The sequence below is a fragment of the Phoxinus phoxinus genome (assembly GCF_949152265.1).
Source record: "Phoxinus phoxinus genome assembly, chromosome: 15".
Taxonomy (NCBI): domain Eukaryota; kingdom Metazoa; phylum Chordata; class Actinopteri; order Cypriniformes; family Leuciscidae; genus Phoxinus; species Phoxinus phoxinus.
Genome location: NC_136890.1, coordinates 25179043 through 25201289, shown reverse-complemented (window position 1 = coordinate 25201289; position 22247 = coordinate 25179043). Strand labels below are relative to the sequence as shown.

Here is a 22247-nt window from a genome sequence, read left to right as displayed (position 1 = left end):
AATTTTCACATTTGAAAGAATTTATGTTTGAATTAAGCATTTAGGATGCATTCAGGAATTTAGCTTGAGGCGAAAGATTTCCCCATGCAGATTTTGAAATGGTTCAAATTTTCCACGTAAAATTGTTGAGTACTGGAAATTTGCTTATTTTGAAAGTGACTTCTCAGATTTTGCTAATGTGACCGCACCTTAAAGTGTAAGGACTTTATGACCAGTTTATCATTATACTATACTGATATTATATTATATACAGTATACCTATATTATACTGAACTTAAGTTTGGCTGACTAATATCTTTCTTTTTGACAAATTGCATGAAAGCTTATGTTCTTGGATGCATTCTAAGCAGGATATTTTGCCTTTATACCATCTATCTTTCAAGTCTCAAAATGAATGTTCCTATCATGGCACAGTTTTATTCTGTCAGATTTGAAGGCTTCTGTCTGCCGTGTTTCAGATCCCACCACAGATGGAGGATTCTCCACTGATTACATCACAGACTGGCAGTATTCCTGTGAACATAGGTTGACAGGAATGTCAGATGCTCATGTGACGATCAGTAGTGTTAGAATAGCACGAGGAGAGAGAGGGAGAAGAATGAGAGTTTGATGAAGAGGTTTAATTGAATGATAGTAGTTTGAGGAAAAAAAGAATGCATGTACGTATCTTAACAGCTCGGCATTGCCCTGCATTTTGAGGGTCTGTGTGTTTGCGACAAGAGCAGGTTCCGAACAAATGTTCAGTGCATGAGCTGCTATCACAACAGTGAAGAGGACATTGAAGTGCATTGTGGGTGTTGGAGCATGTTTAGTAGTAATCTTCGTAGTTCTTAGGGTTCAGGCAGTAGAGAATGGCTCCTCCGAAGGAGAAGATGGTGGCTCCCCAGGCCAGACCGTAGCCCCAGTTAAACTCATGGTATATTCTCAAACTGATGGTCTCGATGAACTTGATGGGATACAGCACCAGACAGCAGGCCTGTAGGACCACTGCGAGAAACAAGGAGCACTGGCAATGAAATGTGCAATCATCAAAGAGACAAAAGTAGGTTAAGAACATTAAAAGTCTTCTAAATCCTCAATGGGCTTTATTCCTTGATAAGTTCCTCTACAAAGTGAGCAAGAGCCAACTTCAAAGCCATGTAAAAAATCTTCTCAAAAGAGTTGAGAAAATGTCTGTTTTAGATATACCTTACATCTTTTCCCTGTGATGCTTTCATATCGAGAACGACTGATTACTGAGGCAGCTGTGTGATGTGGCTTGGGGAAAAAAAAAACAGTTTGGATGCAAATGCATTTGCTGTTTCCTGGTCTATTAGCCGCAGCAATTGCGTCTTAGAGTCGACAACACATTTTAAATGTGGAGAACAGAAATGGGAAGCCAACTTGTTAATGTCTTAAACATAAGTGTGTGTGTGTGTGTGTGTCTATTTCACCTGCAGCAAAGAGCATAACTGCGACCGGTCGGTAGAAGCGTCTCCTGGAGCGAATGCAGACAGACACCAGGGCCACCAGGAAGGAAAGGAGGATAAGGAAAGCTCCACCCAACAACAAAGCCAATGTGGCAATCTGCCAGTCTGCATTAAATCAATACATAAAAACACAAACAGTAGATCAGTTTCATATCGCATTACATTGCATGTATTATATTATATAAGCACATTATATCCAATGAAAGTAAATTATCATGGGATATACAACTCATTTAAACGCCAAAGAAACCTTCAAGTTTAATTTAAAAAATACAAAATTCTAACAATTTGGTCTGTTTCTCAAACAAAGATAATCAATGGCTTCAGAAGACTTGAAATATCAACCACTTTTTGTCCTTTTTGAAGCTTTAAAGTTGCAGTCTTCACACTGTAATTGCATGGAAAACGGTGACTAATAGTCTTCAGAATTTCTCTGAATGAGTTTGGAATGACATAAGGTCGAGTAAAAAAAGAAATGACAGATTTAAGACATCCATCTAGCGCATGTTTACATAGAAAAAAAAATAGTTTTGTGTGAATGGCCCCTTAAACTGTTCTTTTTACAGAGCCTCTAAACATGAAAAAGTTAATACACACATGCCTACAGAATGGCTCACTTGGAACACTTACATCTTGGGTTTGCGTAACTGAAAGAATGAACCTCTGCGGGCAGCAGAGAGCTTATCGACAATTCTGGTGGGCTAAATGGGGCATCGCGTAATGTATTCCTCCCCCCTTTTCTCTCTCCTTCAGCCCATCTTGTTTCTGCTTTTCATTCAAGCACTCTGAGACACTCAGCTAGAGTAGGGCCCAGAAATAGCGCTGAATCCTCCATGGAACGCAGGAGTGAGGGAGGGGGCAAGGAGAAAGAGTCAGAGAGGAGGTGCCTGAAACAGTATGCCTGCTTCCATATCTGACGACATGAGAGTAAATGTGTGGAATCTCACATGCACTTTAGGACAACTCCTGAGGAATCTCATTAGTTAGGCAAAGGAGAAACGCATTAGTAGACAATCTCTGAGGAGTGACTCGCAAAGTTTCTTTAGTTACGTGGGCTGAGGGAGTTTTTTTCTTCTTCAAACAGTCATTAAATTATTTATAACTCAATATGACAAATTGTTCAGATAAGTTAGTAGTAAGTAACTTACATTTTGGAGACATTATTGCCAATTACTTTAAATTTTTGCTCCGTCAACTAAAATAGATCCAAACAATGCCACAATAAAATGCATCTCTCAAGCAACACATAGTTATGGTGTTTGTGAATGATTCAGTGTTTTTGTATGAATTAGTTAAGCAAATGATTCTAAGACTCACTTGTAAGGACAGTCACTTTTTTTGAATCATGAATGAATCAGTGTTTGTGAACGAATCGGTTGAGCGAATGATTAAATGACTTGCTCATAAAGACAGTTGCTGCGTCCAACATTGCATACTCTGTTGAGTAGGTACACTGTAAAAAAATATTTTCATGATTTGTTATTACAACTTTTTATCTTTTGTCAAATCAACTTCGATAACTAATGTGTGAAGATAACATACTATTTTGAGTTTCTGTTTATTAAACCATTCTTATTGTTAATTTTAAATTAATTACATTTTTAATTGCAACAAACTCAAAATTTTAAGGCAACAAGGTAACTTGCTTTTTTAAGTTAAACCAAATTTTTTTTTACAGTGTAGTACTTCACAACTGCTAAAAAAGTATGTTCTATATAGTATGAATGTGTGTAGTATAAATGTAATTTGAATTAACTACATTCGCCAGGTCTTCATTATCATGTGACCTACCACCGTCAGTTACGTCGCTTTACTGCCATTCACAAATCCTCTCATGTGGCCTCATGGGATAGTAAAGTGTGCATTGCATGCGCACTTCAGAATCTCACCGGAAGAAGTAGAATAGAATAGAATGAGGCATTTATATAGCGCTTTTATATGTACTACTGTACACCCAAAGCGCTTTACAATGATGTCGGGGTCTCCTCAACATCCACTTGGATGATGCGACAGCAGCCACAGTACAACGGCGCCAGTGCGCTGACCACACACCAGATACAGGTGGAGAGAGGAGAGAGATAGAGCCAATTCAATGGATGGGGATTATTAGGAGGCCATGATTGGTAAGGGCCAATGGGTGGAATGTGGCCAGGACACCCCTACTCTTTACGAGAAATGCCATGGGATTTTTAATGACCACAGAGAGTCAGGACCTTGGCTTTACGTCTCATCCGAAGGACGGTGCTCTTTGTCAGTATAGTGTCCCGATCACTACACTGGGGTGTTAGGTCCCACACTGGCCTCACTAACACCTAGTTAGTGGTAACACCTAGTAAGTAGGTCATCTAGCTACTATTTGCCTACTCTTTAATGAGTACTTTGAATTCTGACATGCTTCTTTTGTCACAAACTGTTTTTTGCCTACTGTATAGTAGGGAAGTATGCCATTTCATATGCAGCAGTGTTTAGGAATGAGTTGGCTGAGTGAATAATTCAATGACTCATTCATAAAGGCAGTCAATTGATTTGAATTATGAATGAATCAGTAGACAAATTGATTGAGTGGACGATTCAATGATACGCTCATAAAGACATTTGTTTCAATCATGAATGTTCTTGAACAAATAGGGTGAATGAATGGTTCAATGAATCATAAAGTCACCTACTATCAAATCAATGTAACTTACAGAAAGGTACGTTTAAGTAACTCACCTAAAACACTTCTTTTTTTTTAAATTATAGAAAACTTTTGTTGTTTTTTATTTAGCTTTTCAATATGGGGAATCGAGAAAATAGCCTAACTGGTAAACCAAAAAAACAAACAAGTAGTATGTTTTATCAGTGCTACCTTACATCTAAAAAAGTTTTAATTCATTTTCTATTATTCAAGTGCAAGCAAACAATCTATTGGAACACTACGCATCATAAATAAAACCAGTCACACAGAGTGTTTGCACTGTTACACAAGTTAAACAAGAGCATTGCAGCAACCATTACTCATTAATTATGTCAAACGAAATTCCTCTAAAACATGACCAATGTCTTATTTTACTTTTTTTATAAAAGAGGGCAACAACAGCACACTAAATTCTGACTCTGTCATATATTATGATTATTTATGTATTTTGTTAACAAATAAGTTTGTGAAGAATTGTTTTGAGAAGTTAGAGAAATTGCTGAAATTATATATATACGGTACACACACACATATTTATTACACATTATGCCAAATCATAAACCGTATTTGGTAAAAGGGTTTTATGTTCGAAACTACACACACACACACACACACAAACACACACACACACACACACACACACTAAAACAAAGACTATATGATGTTTTTGTTTAGTCATCATGTGATAAATGACTCAATTACTGAAGGTAACATTTCATAAGACCTCAATGGCTGTTTGTTTAAATGAAACCATAAAAGCACTGGATCCTGTCACAGGGTTTTGTTATTACACACTGATATCTGTAAATAGAAACATTTTCATCAGCTTGGGGAAATGATCTATAATTTTCTCTGCTGGAAAATAATCATTTCTAGCACTAAATCATGTCAAAACATGATTTTCAGAGATGGTTGAGAGCTGCTCTGGGCTACTTCAGCTCCATTCCACCGTACAATAGTTTTGAACATAAACAAACCCTTTTACCAAATACGGTTTATGATTTGGCATAATGTGTAATAAATATGTCTGTCACCGCAGGAAGTTGGAGAGAGATGTATGAAAACAAGAGCTGCTGCTTCTATATAAAAATAAAACTCTAACTGCTCGACCTCCGACCTCTCTGGATAGCCACCAAAAGCCTGGGAATCATCAACAAGAGTGTCTTTCCCCCATCCGAGAAAAAGATTTCGACTTTATGTAACCTTGAGGTCTACGTCTGAGGGGTCTCCGGCAGAATAGAGCTTATACAAAAAACCCTGCAGGACTACAGATGGAAATGAGGATACGAGATAAAAATCAAAACATTCATTACTATAATCTGTTTTTCAGCAACCAAGTGCCTCTTGGCAAGTTCTTTCAATCTGATACCGTGATGAGGGTAAAAACAGAAGTCCAATGTCATAGATGAGAAACCGAATTCCGTCAATAAGACACAAAGTCTCCACATTCCTCGCCATTCGCAGACAGGGAGAGAAATTGGTGTATAGCGCGCCACAGACTCTACATCGAACCGCTGCCTCTTCTCCAGTCGAGCATAACATCCGCACAAAAAGACTCTCACACACTTTCACCACATTCCTGTTGTTTGCGATTATCTCTCCCCGAGAGCTTTCACAACCTCGGGTTTCTGGTGCATGTGTGCATGTAAAAAGGAGTTTGTTTATGTTAACATATCTATGTTGTTAAATTGACAGAGATAAACTAAAAAAGGATGCGCTGGACTCAATGAAAGGTTAGGAAGCAAATATGCTGGTTCATAGAAGACTGTGGAGTCCGCCGGTAATTGCACAGCTAATGAGATTTAGTTTAATGCACAGTGCATGACACAGAGAAAACACAGAGGAAATGGAGTGACTGATTAAAGCCCCAAATCAATAATGCGCTGCAGAGGAAAGCCATTCACACAGGCCGCTCCTTTGGTATTTTGACTGGGGCTTCATGACTTTATATGGAGTCAAACTGTGCTTTTTAAAAATGACGGGACAAGGTCCAGAGCCAAACAAGTTGTCATTGCAAAGAAGACCTAAAATAACATCTTAAATCCTAACTGCTTTTTGCTTTTCCGAGACTGTACTATGAAAAAAATGTGCCAATGAATACTGTAACTGTACACTAGCATATGAAATGGATATGCAAGGAACTACCGCCAAACTGCAGTTTATTCGCTAACAAACCTTCACACATGCCAGAAGGGAAGTTTCTTTTTCAAGGCAAAATGACATTTCTAGAATGCAGCACTTGTTTCCTTGGTAACTAATCTGTCCACATTAGGGCCTCTAGGGAGCTCTCCTCTCAAACTTAACCTCACTCCTTGGCCGGTGAGGAGACATTAACAAAGGCTCATTTTGTAGACAACAAAAGCAGAATGAAACCCCAGCTGGACCACCGATTCCATCACACATTCCCACATCATCCAAAAGCCTTTCCACCAAACAAGCTGTGAATAAAATGCAGCGTGCTATTAAATGTTAAGGATCAATATCAATTAATTAATGAAGCATCCTTCACAAACATTGTCTCTAATGAATTAATCCTGGCTTGCTGTAGGCTGAAGAGTCTTTTTTGATCAAACAGAACAAATTCAAGGTTATTTCCCCCCCCCAAAAAAAACATTAGTTCAAGCCTCAAGCTGCATGGTTTCCTTTAAACGAAGACTTATTTTCAATTACTAAATACTTAATCAGTGACTATCTTTTTAAACTTCCTATCTATACATTATACTTATTCATTAGCTAGAAGCAAATATTAGAAATCAACTATTCATTTCTGACTATTTATTGCAATTGTTCCTGGTACTTAAAATATTTTTAATTTAACTAAAGTAAGAAAAAAAGCAATTGAGACAAAAATTTAACGAGGAACAACTGGAATAGATACTTGTGTTACATAAGGTATTAGTATGGGCTCTTAAAAATACGTAGGCTATTGGCTGAAATGGATACAAGTAACAATGCATTTAAAGGAGTAAACATTAAAACAACTTGTCATATCTGTTTTAACCTGTCTAAGAAATTAAAATATATATTTTTTCTATACTTTTTCTATTTTCTCGGTAGGGTATTTCATAAGAGCTGGTTTAGCGTGAGCTGAACAATGAGTGATAATGATGCGCTAGGGAGCGACGGGCCCCTTTTGTCATCTCATAAATCAAAGATGAGCCTCCAGGGCCATGATGCACAGCTCACTAAAGTTAAAAAGACTGAACACTTTTTTTTTTTCCTGCATCTTAAATTATGTATCTGCAGCTCATCCTGTCTGAAAAAATGTTTATTGCAAAGTTGCAAAAGTAGCGGGTCTTACTCACCGGTCCCCAGCGTGCTGCTGCACCGCCAGGTCGCGGAGGCAGCGGGCTTCCAGCAAGACTCCCACAGGGACAGGTGGTACTGGTCATCCGCGGTGACCCACGCTGGACTCAGTACGGCCCCGACATCCAGGCAGAGCGCGAGGAAAATACACACCAGACCCACCAACTTCAGGGGCGTCAACGCCGACACGCGCACTTCCTCCGCTCCGCTCACGGATGAGGCCATGTCGGCTGGATGCGCGGCGATGAGGAGTGATGTTGCCCTGCGTCGCGGAGAAGCCAGGAACGATGATCACAGACAATGTCTTTGGATCCGTATTCGCGATCAGTGTTTTGAAGATTGTGGAGCAGTTGCGCGAGAGGGACGCTGTAACAGCTGCCCTCGCGCTCCTGTGAACGCGACTGCACTGCACATTATTGAAAAATCTCGCACCTGCAGGGTCCTAGTGCCTAGAGCTGACCCGTGCCTCGTCTGAACGATTCGTTTACAAACCGAAATGAACAGTTCACTGACACGTTGAACGGACACTTTTCTTGTAAAATGTGTACCATGATGTGTAAAATGTGCCAATAATCTTTGTTTTATTTACCATGGTAAAAAATTTTTTTTTTTTTGAATGTGTCTTGTTTATAGGCTAGCCTATAGCTAACATATTTCGATGAAATATGTAGGCTAAATGCTTTCCCTTTCCCACAAAATTTTGGATAGCATTCATATTCATCACATGTTATCCAACATAGTGGCAAATAATCCCACAGCAGTCAGTGTTTCATTTGCTCGAAATAATTGGTGAGAAAGTTGTTTCATTATAGTTTTTAAAAGACACATTAATTAGTCAATGTGCGTGTATGTGAGAGAACGAAACATAAATAAAGATAAAGAAAGAAAGAAAGAAAGAAAGAAAGAAAGAAAGAAAGAAAGAAAGAAAGAAAGAAAGAAAGAAAGAAAGAGAATCGGAGAAAGGCGCAAATGAGGGGGGAAAGGTGTGAGAGAAGTGACCGGACGTCTGACATTTTTCAGCGAATCGATTCTTTCGAACAGTCCGTTCCGAACTGGTACCGTTAAAGGGATAATGTAGAATACATTATGTCATAATTTACTCACCCTCAAGTTGTTCCCAGCATGTATGAGTTTTTTTTAATCTTTTGAACACAAAAGAAAATATTTTGAAGAATGTTGGTAACGTTAACTAGATAGTTGAGGGCACACTGACTTCCAAAAATAATAATAGCCTACAATATTTCTCATCTTCTAGAACTTCTTGGATGTTTAATTGTAGGCCTAACTGTGGCTGGGAGAATGAGACCATTTTACCAGGCACACGGAGACATTTCAAAATTCAAATAATACCAGACATAGAGTCACTTGTACACAACTGAACATTGCATTGCAACATTGCATATAGCCTATACTCTTTATTATATATATAGCCTACAGAAATAATCCATGGTGAACATATTTAGACAGTTTCTGAATAACTTTCAAAAAAGTCCAGTAGCCTACCAACGTTACTGTCACTCATCAACGACAGCCGTCACAGTTGCTAGGCGACAAGAGCAGTCCTCTCTAGGCTAGCTGTCCCATTTAAAACAACGCTGAGTCCGCCCTGCATCATGGCCTTTGCAGTCCGAGTCCCTCGCTCGAAGGATGCTGTCTTTGAATTGGGACACATCTTGTATCTCCATCAAGGCAAGGCAAGGCAAGTTTATTTATATAGCACATTTCATACACAGTGGTAATTCAAAGTGCTTTACATAGAAATTAAAAGAATCAGAAGAAATTAAAATAATTCACGGAACGTATTCACATTAGCCTATAACACATTGGCCTAATTATATTTATATTTTGTTTATATTAACTTGTTAACATTAACAATTAACAATTAATTCGTTTAAAATTAAATTGATAATTTTTAGATCTGTTTTTTAATATTCCATTTTATTAATTACTATTGTTTATTTGTAGCCTACAGTTGGGATTTAATCTTTTTTTTAACACATTTTTGACAATTGATGACACAATTTTCATACCAGCCTACAACAAGCTATTGGTTTTGTCTTGCCAATAAAGCACATTTTGAATGTAATTCAAATTATTTTTTAGAGAATAATATGGAAAAGAGTAACAGGCACTCTTATTGCTTAATAAGCAATAAAATGTTTCACCACAACCAACTTAGAATGGCCCACTCAATTCATGCATATGCCTATGTAATTCAGTTTGTCTTTTCTGACAAGCCGCTGTGAAAGCTGATATAACCCTAATTTATACTCGTTTCTTCCTGTCTCATATATCAACCAAAAAAAAGGGGATTTACAAAGTTCTGTAAATAATTACTCTCACGCACGCCCCGAAACCCGCGTCAGCCATGGTGGCTCTGCTCTGCTCTGGTCAGTTCATTCTGGCTGCTGCTGACTGCGCATGCGCCAAATCAGGACATTGGGACTAGGCGTTACACGTTTGGGTGGAACGGGTAAACACAGTTTTTGCATATTTTATTAATCTAATTTAAAGTCGCAGCTTTTTCTAAATATTACATACAAAAGGCATAGCTTCGGACGCGTCAATGGTTAGATTAATTTGTGTGTTTTTTATGTAGAAAACCCCGTCGACAAGCTTCAGTCGATAGTCATCGGACTGAATTAGCGACACTATTCTGTATGCTTGTCATGTTTTTAATGTCTCGAGGTGGCAGTTTTACGTTTCGATATAGTGAAATAACAGTCGTTTTGTGCTTGTCAAAACGTGGCCGTTTTTTTTCCGTGAGCCGTTGGTTAAATATATGTCCTATGCATGCTAGTAAGCTAACAGTCCTTGAGACATACAGAATGATTTATGTTTTTGGACATGTTTTTGTTGTTTATTGTAATTTAACATATGAACTCCGTTTTGTAGTGTTTTATGTCTAAATTCATCTGGAATGTTCCTGTTGTTTTGAATTTGAGATACTAAAAAAAGGAATAAGCACAAGTGATATAAATGTGTGGTCGTTGATTAAATGTGGGTGTCTGTTCTGTCATTCTCAAGGTCCAGTTTCCCTCTCTAACAAGCTGCAGGAATCATGGGAGCTGGTGAGTCCTTCTATGCTTTATTTCGGCCAGAGACTATGTGATATTCTCAAGGACGCTATTTTGTGTTTCTAAACGTTGCTAAGGTACTAGTGGGTATGTATGCTGAGCCTGCTAGTGATAATGGATGTTATCCATTATCCTCAGCCTACATAGTGCCTCTAATATTTAATCCATGAGACTAATCTGGTATTTATGGCTCACTATATAGCATCGGTTTTATTTCTCCCACTCTCAATGTTGAGAAACAGCGGGCTACTATTTTTCCAACTTCCTGTGCCAGGGAGGAACTGGCATTTCAAAGAAATTACTTGGTCAGCCCCCTCCTTGTTTCTGTACGCTTATTGTTTGTATTTCCACCAGTGTTCCTGCCAGCAGATGCCGCACACTCGGTGCTGCGGAGGCTCCCGAGAGCAAACTTCTTCTTGGAGGAGATGAAACAAGGGAACATCCAGCGGGAATGCAGGGAGGAAATCTGCAATTATGAAGAAGCCAGGGAGGCATTTGAGAATGATGAGAAAACTGTGAGTTTGGGGTAGATTTGTACTCCTTTTTTTATTGTTGTTGCATAAACTTGAACACTACTTCCTCAGTCTTTCCGCTCTGTGGCATTTCCTCTTAGCAGGAAGTGAGCATTATCGACAGGAAAGTCTCACTGGGTTCACATTTCCTCGGGATGGCTAATTATGTGTTATTCAGATTAAGGATGTTTGGGTTGTGTGTTCTTGCAGGAGTTTACACTGTATATACACAATTACAGAAGAATGCTGAATATGTAATGGCGTAATGTGTGCATTTGTTGAGTCCAGGGTAAGGCTGGTTGATTTGATCATATTTGGGTAAACTTCTATAGTGGTAAATGAGAGACTACATTAAATATTTGTTTGTGTTCCCATTTGCTCAAATAGCAAAAGGAAACCTCCACAATAGTTTTTGACAACTTTCAAAAAGAGTGAAAAATAGAGAGAGATTGATAACGGCAGTCAGAAGAGAGAAAGACGTCAACTTTACCGTCACTCACAGCCGCTGTATTAGAAAAACTAGTTGTTGTTTTTTTTTGTGTAATTTGATGCAAAGGTAAAATAAGTATAGTGTTATAAATGTACATACATGAAAAAAATAATATATATATATATATTTTTTATTTTTTTATTTTTAATGTATGTATAAAAAAAACAGAATAACAAAATATTTACGTTGCTGATGACCATTAAAACGCATCCTCACAGTCTGTGAAAAAGGTCTATTGTGATTTTTCTAACAATAGCATTTGTTTAAAACGGTGCAGCATTTCCAAAAGCCTCCTTTTTCGAGGGTCGAAAACTCCAGAGTAGTGTAGACACCAGGGGTAATCTTAGCAAAAGTTATGCGTTCTAAATCCAGAACGCACTAGTGTAAACGGGGCCTAAGCCAAGATTTACTATTAATAGACTTTACTAGTTAAAGTTTTCTCCAGAATTACTTTTTGAATTGTCAATACAATTTAATTGTACTTCTTTATTCAAATACGAAGTGCAATTCTACATCATGTCTGCTATCTTGATTCAAATTCAGTGATTGAAGTGTAATTCAAAAGGCGTTCTCAATTCAGTTCTGTATGGTGCACAGTCATTGCTTTGTGTTGGTGTGCAAGGTCTTGGTTATTATTGGTCTGAATGACATTGTGGGGTTTTTGTTTAGAATACAAACAAATGGCTTTTGCTTATTATTTACATTAATGCAGACAGTGTTCTTATGTTGTTTTGTGTTTCTTTCACCTTGTGACCCTTACAGAGGCGATTCTGGGAGGAGTACCAGCGTGAGAGCAGCCCTAGGCCTGGAGGACTGGAGTCCATCGCTGGTGGCGTTCATTCCCTGTACCTGATCTTACCGCTGCTGCTGGTTTTGCTGCTCATTGCTGCGGTTTCCATCACAGTGTGGAGATGTCACTCACGCAAAAGATCCCAGCAAAGCCCTGCCATTGGGCGTCCACAAAGAGACACAACCTTATCTGTGGTGTCAATGGACCAGTGGGGTCGGGACTACCATCGTGACATCAGTCCTCACTCCGAGATCAGTGCCCACAGTAGCCCCGCCTACCCCGGCGCTGACCTCACACCTGGGCGGGGCAGTCGGGGTGACCCGCCCCCTTCATATGAGGAAGCCGTGGGCCATACAGATATACAGATTGAAGCAGAGCCTCCACCACAATATGAAGACATCATCAGTAACCACGGTAGCACGGTTGTCATCTCCCAGGGAAAGTGATGCATCTTCCAGGCACCAATACTGCATATTTTTTTTACAACTTCACTATTCCATGACAGGCTTTATTTTCAATTCCAGCACTAACAAAACTAAAGCTAAAAAAAAAGAAAGAGGAGAAGTGACATGAAGGCCATACTCAGAATTTGTCCTCTGCATTTAACCCATTCAAATTAGTGCACACACATTAAAAACAGTGAGTAGTGAACACACACACACACACACACACACACACACACACTGCTGCAGATATCTTTAATTTCAGAGATGATCGCAGAACTCATGACAGCTTGAATCTTGACCCAAGCCCAAATCCAATGACAAGGAAATACTCAAACATGAACAACTCACACACATTCTTCCTAGTATGACTTACTACTAAGAAATGAGCTAAACATTTTTTTCTTCAGTTGTGGCCTCTTATTGGACCATTTAGAACTATAATACTAAATCTTAAGATTCAGTGGAGGAAAAAAAATTGCACAATATTTTCAGGAAGTTGTACATTTTAATGTTTACTGACATGCCATAATTTAAGGTTCATTGTAACCTTCAGAGATAACCATTTTAGCTTAGGCTATCTCTGTAACCTTTGTAATTGCATAGACGCCTTTATGCACTGGACTCACAGCATCAATGCAACATTGATTTTGGGTCTCTAGTTGAGGTTTTAAACACTGTGTTAGATTTAGTTAACATGTTGGAACTTTTCAGCTGAGTGGATAACCAATTACAATGTTTGGTCAATGTTATCCGCAATGCTGTTTCAAGCATAACTTAACAAATCCTGATTTTATGTAGCATCATGGTTTCTGATTCAGCCTGAGTCGTCAGCGTGTGTGACGTTTTGACTCGTATATGCTGTAGGAAAATACAATACTGAGCTATTGTATTGTACAAGTGTGGTTTGAGTCATTGCAGTTAAACCACATTGAGTTCCATGGAAAGACATGTTAACTAAATGGTCTATGCAACAGTGCTCTCTTTTCTCCATATTTTTGGAGCAGTTTACATGGTCACAGCCTTGTGAAATTTATTGTGGCCAAGGATTAAGCAGGCATATGAAGCATCCCAAGCTGGGAATACTAGAGCAAGCAAGAAAAATGCTCCGGTGGAGGTGATTATTAAGGAACAAGAAGCATGCTTGTTGTTTGTTGTGAGCTGTGTGCATACTTTCTTTTAGATTTGTTTTAGAGTACATAACTTGTGTTTTGTTTCTCTAACCTCTAACAATTATTGACCAAGCTTTTTACTTGTTGAAGGCTGATTTCGCACTTGATTAGATTGTTTGAAACGATGTCAAGCCATTCACACTATAGTTTTGGGTCCGAATTGTGCTACATTTGAATTAACAATGTGAGAACTAGCAGCAGCTGTTTCCCACTATAAATAGGGTTCACAAAGCATAACTCTTTTCTCCATGACAAATGATTTTTTGGTAACACTTCACCTGAAGCCTTTATGTATAATGCATTATAAAGGGTTTCATAGTGTATATTTTAATGCATTGTATATTTTCATAAATAATTGTAAAAGTTAAAATGCATTATATTTGCAGATTCTTTGTTACATCTCAAATGGGTTTTGTCATGTTTTAATACATTATATTTTGTACATTTGTAACAATGAATAGATAATGTATTATGACTGTGGTTGCACTTATTCATGAGACCATAAGGTGCTTTACAAGGCATAATTAATGCATTAAAAATACTTTTTTTTATAAATAATTCATTATATATAAAGGATTCAAGTAATGTGTTACTGATTTTGCCTGCCTGGTGAAAAGTTTCAGACTGTTAAACAAATATCGAAATTTGACACTAGCTTTCAGGTTGGGCTTGTTTGTGTTTAACAGCAAGCAGACACCTTTTAGTTCATATAAAAAAAAAAAAAAAAAAAAAAATCTTGGTTTCCTACTCTAGTTTTCACCTCAGGCCCCAGCTACACTAAAGAAAAACCAAGAGAATTTAAGATTAGGATCAAATTAGGGAACAAGCCGTCCCCTAAAAATAAAAGGAAAAACTTGACGGGGAAACATTCAGTATTAAATATCAGGAAAGTGTGTGTTTATGGGTGTGTGGGGGGGAAATATAATGGAAAACAGTCAATGCTTTTGTATTTATTCAGTAACTATGAGTGAATGCACTTTTTTCAGGGCACCGATTGCTCTTAGTAAAGGAATATTATTTAATGTGTAAAGGAATATTAATGGAAAAATGTGGCAAGGCTGTTGGATTTCTACGGTTTATATTTTCAGTTCATCAACGACATGCTCGGCTTACATAAATATGCAATAAAATACATCACCAGCACTAACTCAAGAACGCTTCGTGAAAATCAAAACAGTCTTTGCCTAAAATTGTTTGTGTTTTTAAAGATGTTATGAAATAAGACTACCGTCACTTGAAATACAGTCTGATGATGTTGCAAGTTTGGCTGGAGTTGCTGTATATTTGCAGGCTGATATTTCTGTGGTAGTTAGGAGTGACCGTGGTGGTGTTTATTGCTTAAGCCTTACTCAGAGATAGATTAAAAAACGTATATATAAATGTGTTAAGAACAAATTTAATTTTTTGTAATGATTGAGTTTGACTTTTTATTTGTAATAAAAAAAATGTGGGCCTCAGTCCTCTGACTTTGTTCTTCCACTGCTCGGGAAACTACTGTTTCAAATGTTTCATTTTAGTCAGAAAGGACACGTTATATTTATCAAAAAGGGACAGTAAAGTATTTTACATTGTTAGAAAAGATTTTTACTTAAAATAAATACTGTTCTTTTGAATTTACTATTTATCAAAGAATCCTGAAAATAGATTGATAATAGACGTCTTTGTTTTTTTTCTGTATTCCTAAAGTTAAATAGACCCAAATGAGTTTGTCTTAAGATCTAATATTATTCCTATAAAATTCAGTCTAGTTTCAACATATCCATTAATGTTAAAATGCACAACATTTACTACCTGAAATACAGTAGTCAACATTTGATGTGGATCAAACAAGCTTATCAAAGTTGTCCCATGACAAGAACAGGTACTGTTCAAAATTCATGTATAACTTTAATGAAAGGTTTAGATCCACTTAAAATGTTGACTACATTGCCTACGTCCAAACAAACACACAGAGGTAGTCCTAAGTTGTAACTTATTAACTGCATGAGCAAATTTGCATGCTAAAACACTGGAAATCATCACACAAAATTAATGTTCTGTTGCCTTAAAGACATTTGGCTATTATCATTAATGTTTGACCATGCCAAATGTGAACTTAAATGCATTTTTTACGATTTTATTACACGTGAACGTTTGGCAGCCATGTTGGAACTGAATGGATTTAATGTTAATGAACACCTTTACTACTTTATTGACTACTTTATTTGTATACCAAAATAAACCACATTTAAAAACACTTTATTCTTTTTTAATACACAGAATAGCAACATTACAATGTCCTGAGAATATTTCTTATAATATTTTTAATATCTGTAAAAAAACAAAAAAAGGCCAGTAGTGGAATAGAGATCTGTTAGTACATGACAGGACACAAAAATGGACGAAGCGAGAAAGAAAACGAACTGTGCTAGAAAAGCAATAATGGCATGGCGCTTGCACAGCACAGGTTAAACATGACCATTTAGACATACGAGGCTGACACGTCCATTCAAAAACAGCATACCAAGGTCATTAACAGTTTCGAATACACCAGTAGTCATAATTAAAGCAGTGCAAGCAGAAACAAAGCTGTAACTAAGTAACACTGTCACAGGAGTAAACACTGCCTCTCCAGTGAATCCATACAGCCAATGGCAGTGATAGAGAGTTCATTACAGCCAAGCCAGTAATCGTGCAGTGTAGCAGTCAGTCAGCAAAGAGCCGATGAGTCAAGTGTGTCCTGCCATAGTCTATTTTACTGAATGTTGTTGTTCTATCTTAATATCTAGAGGTTGCTGATATGTTTGGTATCCAGAGACAAACCCACCCTCCATTTTCACAATTCCCACCCAATAATGGTGAGTGGACGAATGAATCTTCCTCTCAATCATACCCATTCTTTAGGGTTTCGTAAGACCTCCAGTATCTCTGCTTCCTTAGTGCCTTTTGTGGGCTCATGCATGTACTCCCACCTGAAATGAAACATGTACGCTAGTGAGTTTGTAATGTCAAACAATAGATAAATACAGTAGACACATTCATTGAAAAACAAAAAAGTTCTACTTTCAAACATTACTTTGAGTTTTTAAAAAGGGTCATATCATGAGGAAAATAATAATTGTTGTGGTTGTCATATGAGGTCTTTTTACATTCAAAGAGGGCTTTTCTTAAAGGCACAACAGCAAAATCCAGAGTTTATTTCACAGGGTCAATGAGTAAGGTAAGGTTTAAAACAATTTTTATAACTCATTTAAAGGGATAATTCACCCAGAAATAAATTCTGTCATCATTTACTCACCTGTCATTATTCCAAACCTGTATGAGTTTCTATTTTCTTTTGAACACAAAGAATGTAGGCAATCAAACAGTTGATGATAGCCATTGATTTCCATAGTAGGAAAAAAGATACTATGGAAGTTAATGGCTACCGTAAACTGTCTGGTTACCAACATTCTTCAAAATATCTTCTTTTGTGAGAAACTCACACAGGTTTGAAACAACCTGAGGGTGAGTAAATGATGATGATAGAATTTACATTTCTGGGTGAACTATCCCTTTAAATTATGCAAGTAAACAAAGTTCACAAAAAGAACTTTAAAACAAGCTCAAGAGGATCTTCCACGGTAAAAGGCAGTAGCTGACGTGATAGACACATTTGCTCATACCTTGCAGTAAGCGGTAGGGACATCAGGATGCTCTCGATGCGTGACCCAGGTGTGGCCAGGCCAAATTTCACCCCTCTGTCATACACTAAATTAAATTCCACATATCTAAGAAACACAAAGAGAGTTTGGTTACCTGCTGAACATTTATATTGATATGACATGCATTTGAAGACAACTTCAATTTAGTCTCATAACTATGTTATATTACCATCCTACTGTAAAAATATTTATATGAATTATCAAATATTATTAATGTCTTTATTAATAATTAAATAATATTATTAAATAAATATTATTAATATTGATAATAAGAGCATCTGAATGTGCTGAAATGAATAAAAAGCCAATAAATAAATATATATATATGTGACCCTGGACCACAAAACCAGTCACATGGGTCAATTTTTTTAAATTAAGATTTATGCATCATATGAAAACTGAATAAATAAGCTTTCCATTGATGTTATGGTTTGTTAGGATATGACAATATTTGGCTCAGATACAACTATTAGAAAATCTGGAATCTGAGGGTGCAAAAAAATCGAAACATTGAGAAAATCGCCTTTAAAGTTGTCCATTTATGTTCGCGATTGTGCTGCATTCACTCACAAAAATAAATGTTTTATATATGTACGGTAGGAAATTTACAAAATATCTTCGTGGAACATTATCTTTACTTAATATCCTAATGATTTTTGGCATAAAAGAAAAATCTATAATTTTGACCCATACAATGTATTGTTGGCTATTGCCACAAATATACCCGTGCGACATGCGACTGGTTTTGCGGTCCAGGGTCACATATATTATATTGTATTATATTATATATATTTTTTATTTATATAATTTTTAATATAGTTCTGTATGTTACGGGTTATAAAATAGTACTTCAGTATTATACGTTTAATCAATAAAAATATATATTTATATACTATGTTTCGGGTCAGCAAGATGTTTTTGAAAGAAGTCTCTTATCAAGGCTATGTTCGATCAAAAATACAGTAATATTGTGAAATATTATAATTTATATTTTTTGTTTTTAATACATTTTAAAATGTAATTTATTCCTGTGATGGCAAAGCTGAATTTTCAGCATCATTACTCCAGTCTTTAGTGTCACATGATCCTTCAGAAATCATTATAATATGGCGATTTCGTGCTCAAGAAACATTTCATAGTCCTCAGCGTTGAAAAGATTGATACATAAACAGTAGTGTGTATATAAAAAAGAAATCCAAATCAGTATGGACTTTCCCTTGAACTAACCTGCCTCTCCTGACTTGCTGCCAGTCCTTCTCCTCCGGGGTAAAGGAGTCATTCAGATGTTTGTATACTATGGGCAAGTAACAGGGCACCACAGTTTTAGCACAGCTCTTCACAAAATTAAAGGCCTCCTCCTGATTGGGCGAATCCATATCATCAAAAAAGATCCCGCCAATGCCTCTCGTCTCTCCTCGGTGACGGATGTAGAAGTAGTTGTCACACCTTAAGAAAAAAAACATTTTTTTTTTTACTGATGCTAGCTAACCTAATGTTTAGGAAGCAAACCTATTTAATTACAAATGAAATTAAATAAAAAATGACCTGAAATGCCAAAAATGAAGAACTACTCTCTCATGAAAGAAAGAAAGAAAGAAAGAAATGAAAAGGATGTTACAACACAAAAGTGTTGATTCACACAATACACTGGCTACTTCAAATAATGGGAAATCTTATCTTTGCTGAACAGTTAAAATCCACCCAGACACACACCCATAACAGCTGTAACACACCCGATTCTCACACACACACACACACACAAGATTCCTACCACTTTTTGAAGTCTGGGTAAAATTTAGGATGGTGCTTGTCACATGCTTTCTTCAAAGTCTTGTGGAAATGGGCGGCATCTTCCAGATTAATGTAAATAGGAGTGAGATCCGTTCCTCCACCAAACCACCACTGCTTTGTGCCTGAGAGATGGAGGGAGAGCGAGATGGGTGGTGGACACAGATAACAACATCTCTCTTCACACAGCCTCAAATGACTTCACTAAACTCTCACCATCTGCTTCCTCAATCTCAAAGTATCTGTAGTTGAAGTGCACTGTGGGAATGTGGGGGTTTTTGGGGTGTATGACTGAACTCACACCCATGGCACAGAACGGCAACTTCCCTGGAACACAGAGATAATGCTAAACGGTAAAAACGAATGCATCACATGTCACATCTTCTCAATCACGCTCAATCCCATGACGAATGACAAATCATCACAGAGTAAAAGCCTTGAGACCACTGACAGTTCAAACTGAGCTCAAAAAGAAAAACTAGAAGTAGAATTGAAGATTTAAGGAACTGGTTCCTTCAGTCACACTCTGCATTCACCTCGAAATGGGAAGTCAGTCTCTCACCATCTTTCCCTTTCAGAACTTTTCCACGGCTGCGCATTTGTTTGGCGGCCTCCTCGGTGAGATTCCCAAACACCACGGACACGTTCACACCCGCTTTCTCAAAAACTTTCCCATCTTGCATCACACAGCTGATGCCCCCTCCGCCTTTATCAGACACAAGACAAACATGATTTGTTACAGTGTAACACCAGCATGAAGCTTCTAGCTAATAATTCATGTATTAATGTTTCAATGTTATAGGTTTAGTAAAGCAAAATCTAAATCTTTTCAACCACTGGTTATTTTAATAGCAGATTATCATCATATATAATAATAGAGCACACATTTTTGGCACGATGATAACTAAATAATTAGAATCAGTTAATTACGACAAAATTGAATGTTTCCAAAACTAAATTTGGCACAATATTTTGCCATTTATTGGCAAACCCGATACGTAATTATGGTTTTAAAAGGAACATTTGGAAAGTCATATCATGAAGTCCATTTCTGACTTTGTTGGATAACAAAATAACTATAAAATTCATACTCTAGAGTCTAGACAGAAGAATACATCTTGTATAAGTGTAAAGTGTGTCATCTGGGACAAAAAACAAGTAATAATTACAAGATAAAAAGTCAAATTTATGAGATAGAATATTAAAATTGAGAGAAAAAAATAGTACAAATTACGAGATAAAAGGCCATAATTCTGACAAAATAATAATAATTATGATTTACCAAAACATTCTTTTTTTATGTTCTTATCCGAAAAAAAAAGGGGCCTCTATATATACTGTAACTTTGCCCTAAACATAAAACAGGACTTTGGACCATAATGTTTGCTCTACTTTATCTTGCTTATGTTATGGTACATATTTTTAAAGTTTCATTCACACTAACACTTACCATGTTTTTAAATATAACACGCATAGAAATTCATTATATTTTAATATTATTTAAACCGTAAAGTTATAATATTAGTGAAGTGGGGCAGCAAAAGCGAGCTAACCTTCTTTTCTAGTCCAGCTGTCCACCTTGAAGGTTCCTCCATCCACCTCCTCAAGGGCTTTACAGAACGCAGCCTGCGTCTCCATGATGAGCATCTCCATTCTCGTACACATCTCGTCTTTCCTCTGCTCTAAGACCTTGATGTCAGTGACTGGTGGAGACATGAACGACTTGCATCTTTCCCGCATGTCTCCCTCCACTTCTTCAACCTTGAATATCTTCGTTGCCATTTCCGCCCGCTGAAAGTGACTTACACCTGCCGCCAGAACCCCAGTGACAGCAGCTGCCCCAGCAACCAGAAATACACCTTTACCGTACCGCCCGAGTGAGATCCTCCCTGGCGATGCTTGAGACATCTGTCTCGTTCCTGCTCTTATGCATGACCATTTTCCTCCCGGAAGAAAGGCACATTTACGGAGGGTAGAGTAACGGGCTACGAAAGAGTGGAAATCGGCAGTACCATGCGCAGAGCGGGACGCTCGACACAGTCTTGCTATTGAGCTCGCTGAGTTGTTTATTGTGTACAAAGCTACAGAAGTCATTTTGTCTACTGAGCGAGAACAACTGTATCTGTCCACGAGCTGTGAGTTGATAACAGGATCATAAATGGGTGAAAAGTAACTATATGCAATTTTGCACGTAGCTTCTTCAACAGTTCTACTCGCGGAGGCGTGTCTTCATTTTTGTATGCGAACCGAGGTGTATTATGGGAAATTGAGTTTTTCCCACATATAAATAGTACTTCATTCGATTCAATACGGACTACATATACCAGAGACGTGACACAAAAGCTAAAACATGATACGTACTTCCGAGATTATTAAAAAGGAAGTATTTTAAAAATGTTAAAAACGCAAGTGCCAAGCCCTTCACGTTATAATCCATACTCTATGCCAGGGGTTTCCAATCTTTTAGATGCCACGGACACCCAAATAGGATCAGCCAATGTGTGAAGGACCCCCATCCTAAAATGTATGAGGCATCTCTCTTTACACCCACTTTAAAAAATAATATTATAAATCAAAAATGAGTTTCAGTTACATTATTATATATTTATACTCACTGTAGTTAATGTATTGTTTTTTTGTTAATTTAATTTGAATCTAATTTTTAATTCTATTTATATTAATAATTTTTTATTTTAATATAATTTAATCTATTTAATATACTAATAACTATCTAAGAACTTTTTTGTTTATTATTATTTATTTATTTTCGGTTTTTCTCTAGACTTTTCCACAAACGTCACTCCCTTGTCCCCAGGCCCCAGTTTTGAAACCCTTCTGCT

At 37.2% G+C, this 22247-nt stretch overlaps 3 protein-coding genes across 3 annotated transcripts; 1 reads left to right on the top strand and 2 right to left on the bottom strand.

Moving 5' to 3' along the window:
* Positions 1 to 17: 17 nt before the first annotated feature.
* Positions 18 to 7954, bottom strand: tmem47 (transmembrane protein 47). Its single transcript, XM_079638065.1, has 3 exons — positions 7452 to 7954; positions 1434 to 1574; positions 18 to 987 (listed from the first exon to the last, which is right to left on the bottom strand). The coding sequence occupies exons 1-3, from the start codon at positions 7675 to 7677 to the stop codon at positions 809 to 811; spliced, it is 546 nt and encodes a 181-aa protein (XP_079494191.1). The 5' UTR covers positions 7678 to 7954; the 3' UTR covers positions 18 to 808.
* A 1857-nt stretch (positions 7955 to 9811) lies between these two features.
* Positions 9812 to 15393, top strand: prrg1 (proline rich Gla (G-carboxyglutamic acid) 1). The gene is made up of 4 exons (XM_079638064.1): positions 9812 to 9925; positions 10480 to 10523; positions 10884 to 11044; positions 12294 to 15393. The coding sequence occupies exons 2-4, from the start codon at positions 10514 to 10516 to the stop codon at positions 12765 to 12767; spliced, it is 645 nt and encodes a 214-aa protein (XP_079494190.1). The 5' UTR covers positions 9812 to 9925; positions 10480 to 10513; the 3' UTR covers positions 12768 to 15393.
* Positions 13989 to 21665, bottom strand: cpox (coproporphyrinogen oxidase). Its single transcript, XM_079638061.1, has 7 exons — positions 20961 to 21665; positions 19970 to 20113; positions 19624 to 19734; positions 19391 to 19532; positions 18847 to 19065; positions 17581 to 17685; positions 13989 to 16887 (listed from the first exon to the last, which is right to left on the bottom strand). The coding sequence occupies exons 1-7, from the start codon at positions 21499 to 21501 to the stop codon at positions 16803 to 16805; spliced, it is 1347 nt and encodes a 448-aa protein (XP_079494187.1). The 5' UTR covers positions 21502 to 21665; the 3' UTR covers positions 13989 to 16802.
* Between the last annotated feature and the right edge of the window lie 582 nt (positions 21666 to 22247).

Excerpts from the sequence above, each read along its gene's own strand:
- prrg1 (XM_079638064.1), top strand. Across the intron at positions 11,045-12,293 it reads TTGAGAATGATGAGAAAACT|AGGCGATTCTGGGAGGAGTA; the intron begins GTGAGTTTGGGG and ends TGACCCTTACAG.
- tmem47 (XM_079638065.1), bottom strand. The coding sequence starts at position 7,677 with ATGGCCTCATCCGTGAGCGGAGCGGAGGAAGTGCGCGTGTCGGCGTTG. Across the intron at positions 1,575-7,451 it reads CAGCAGCACGCTGGGGACCG|ACTGGCAGATTGCCACATTG; the intron begins GTGAGTAAGACC and ends GATTTAATGCAG. Across the intron at positions 988-1,433 it reads AGTTATGCTCTTTGCTGCAG|TGGTCCTACAGGCCTGCTGT; the intron begins GTGAAATAGACA and ends TGTTTCTCGCAG.
- cpox (XM_079638061.1), bottom strand. The coding sequence starts at position 21,501 with ATGACTTCTGTAGCTTTGTACACAATAAACAACTCAGCGAGCTCAATA. Across the intron at positions 20,114-20,960 it reads CAGCTGGACTAGAAAAGAAG|GCGGAGGGGGCATCAGCTGT; the intron begins GTTAGCTCGCTT and ends TGTCTGATAAAG. Across the intron at positions 16,888-17,580 it reads TCCCTACCGCTTACTGCAAG|GTGGGAGTACATGCATGAGC; the intron begins GTATGAGCAAAT and ends GTTTCATTTCAG.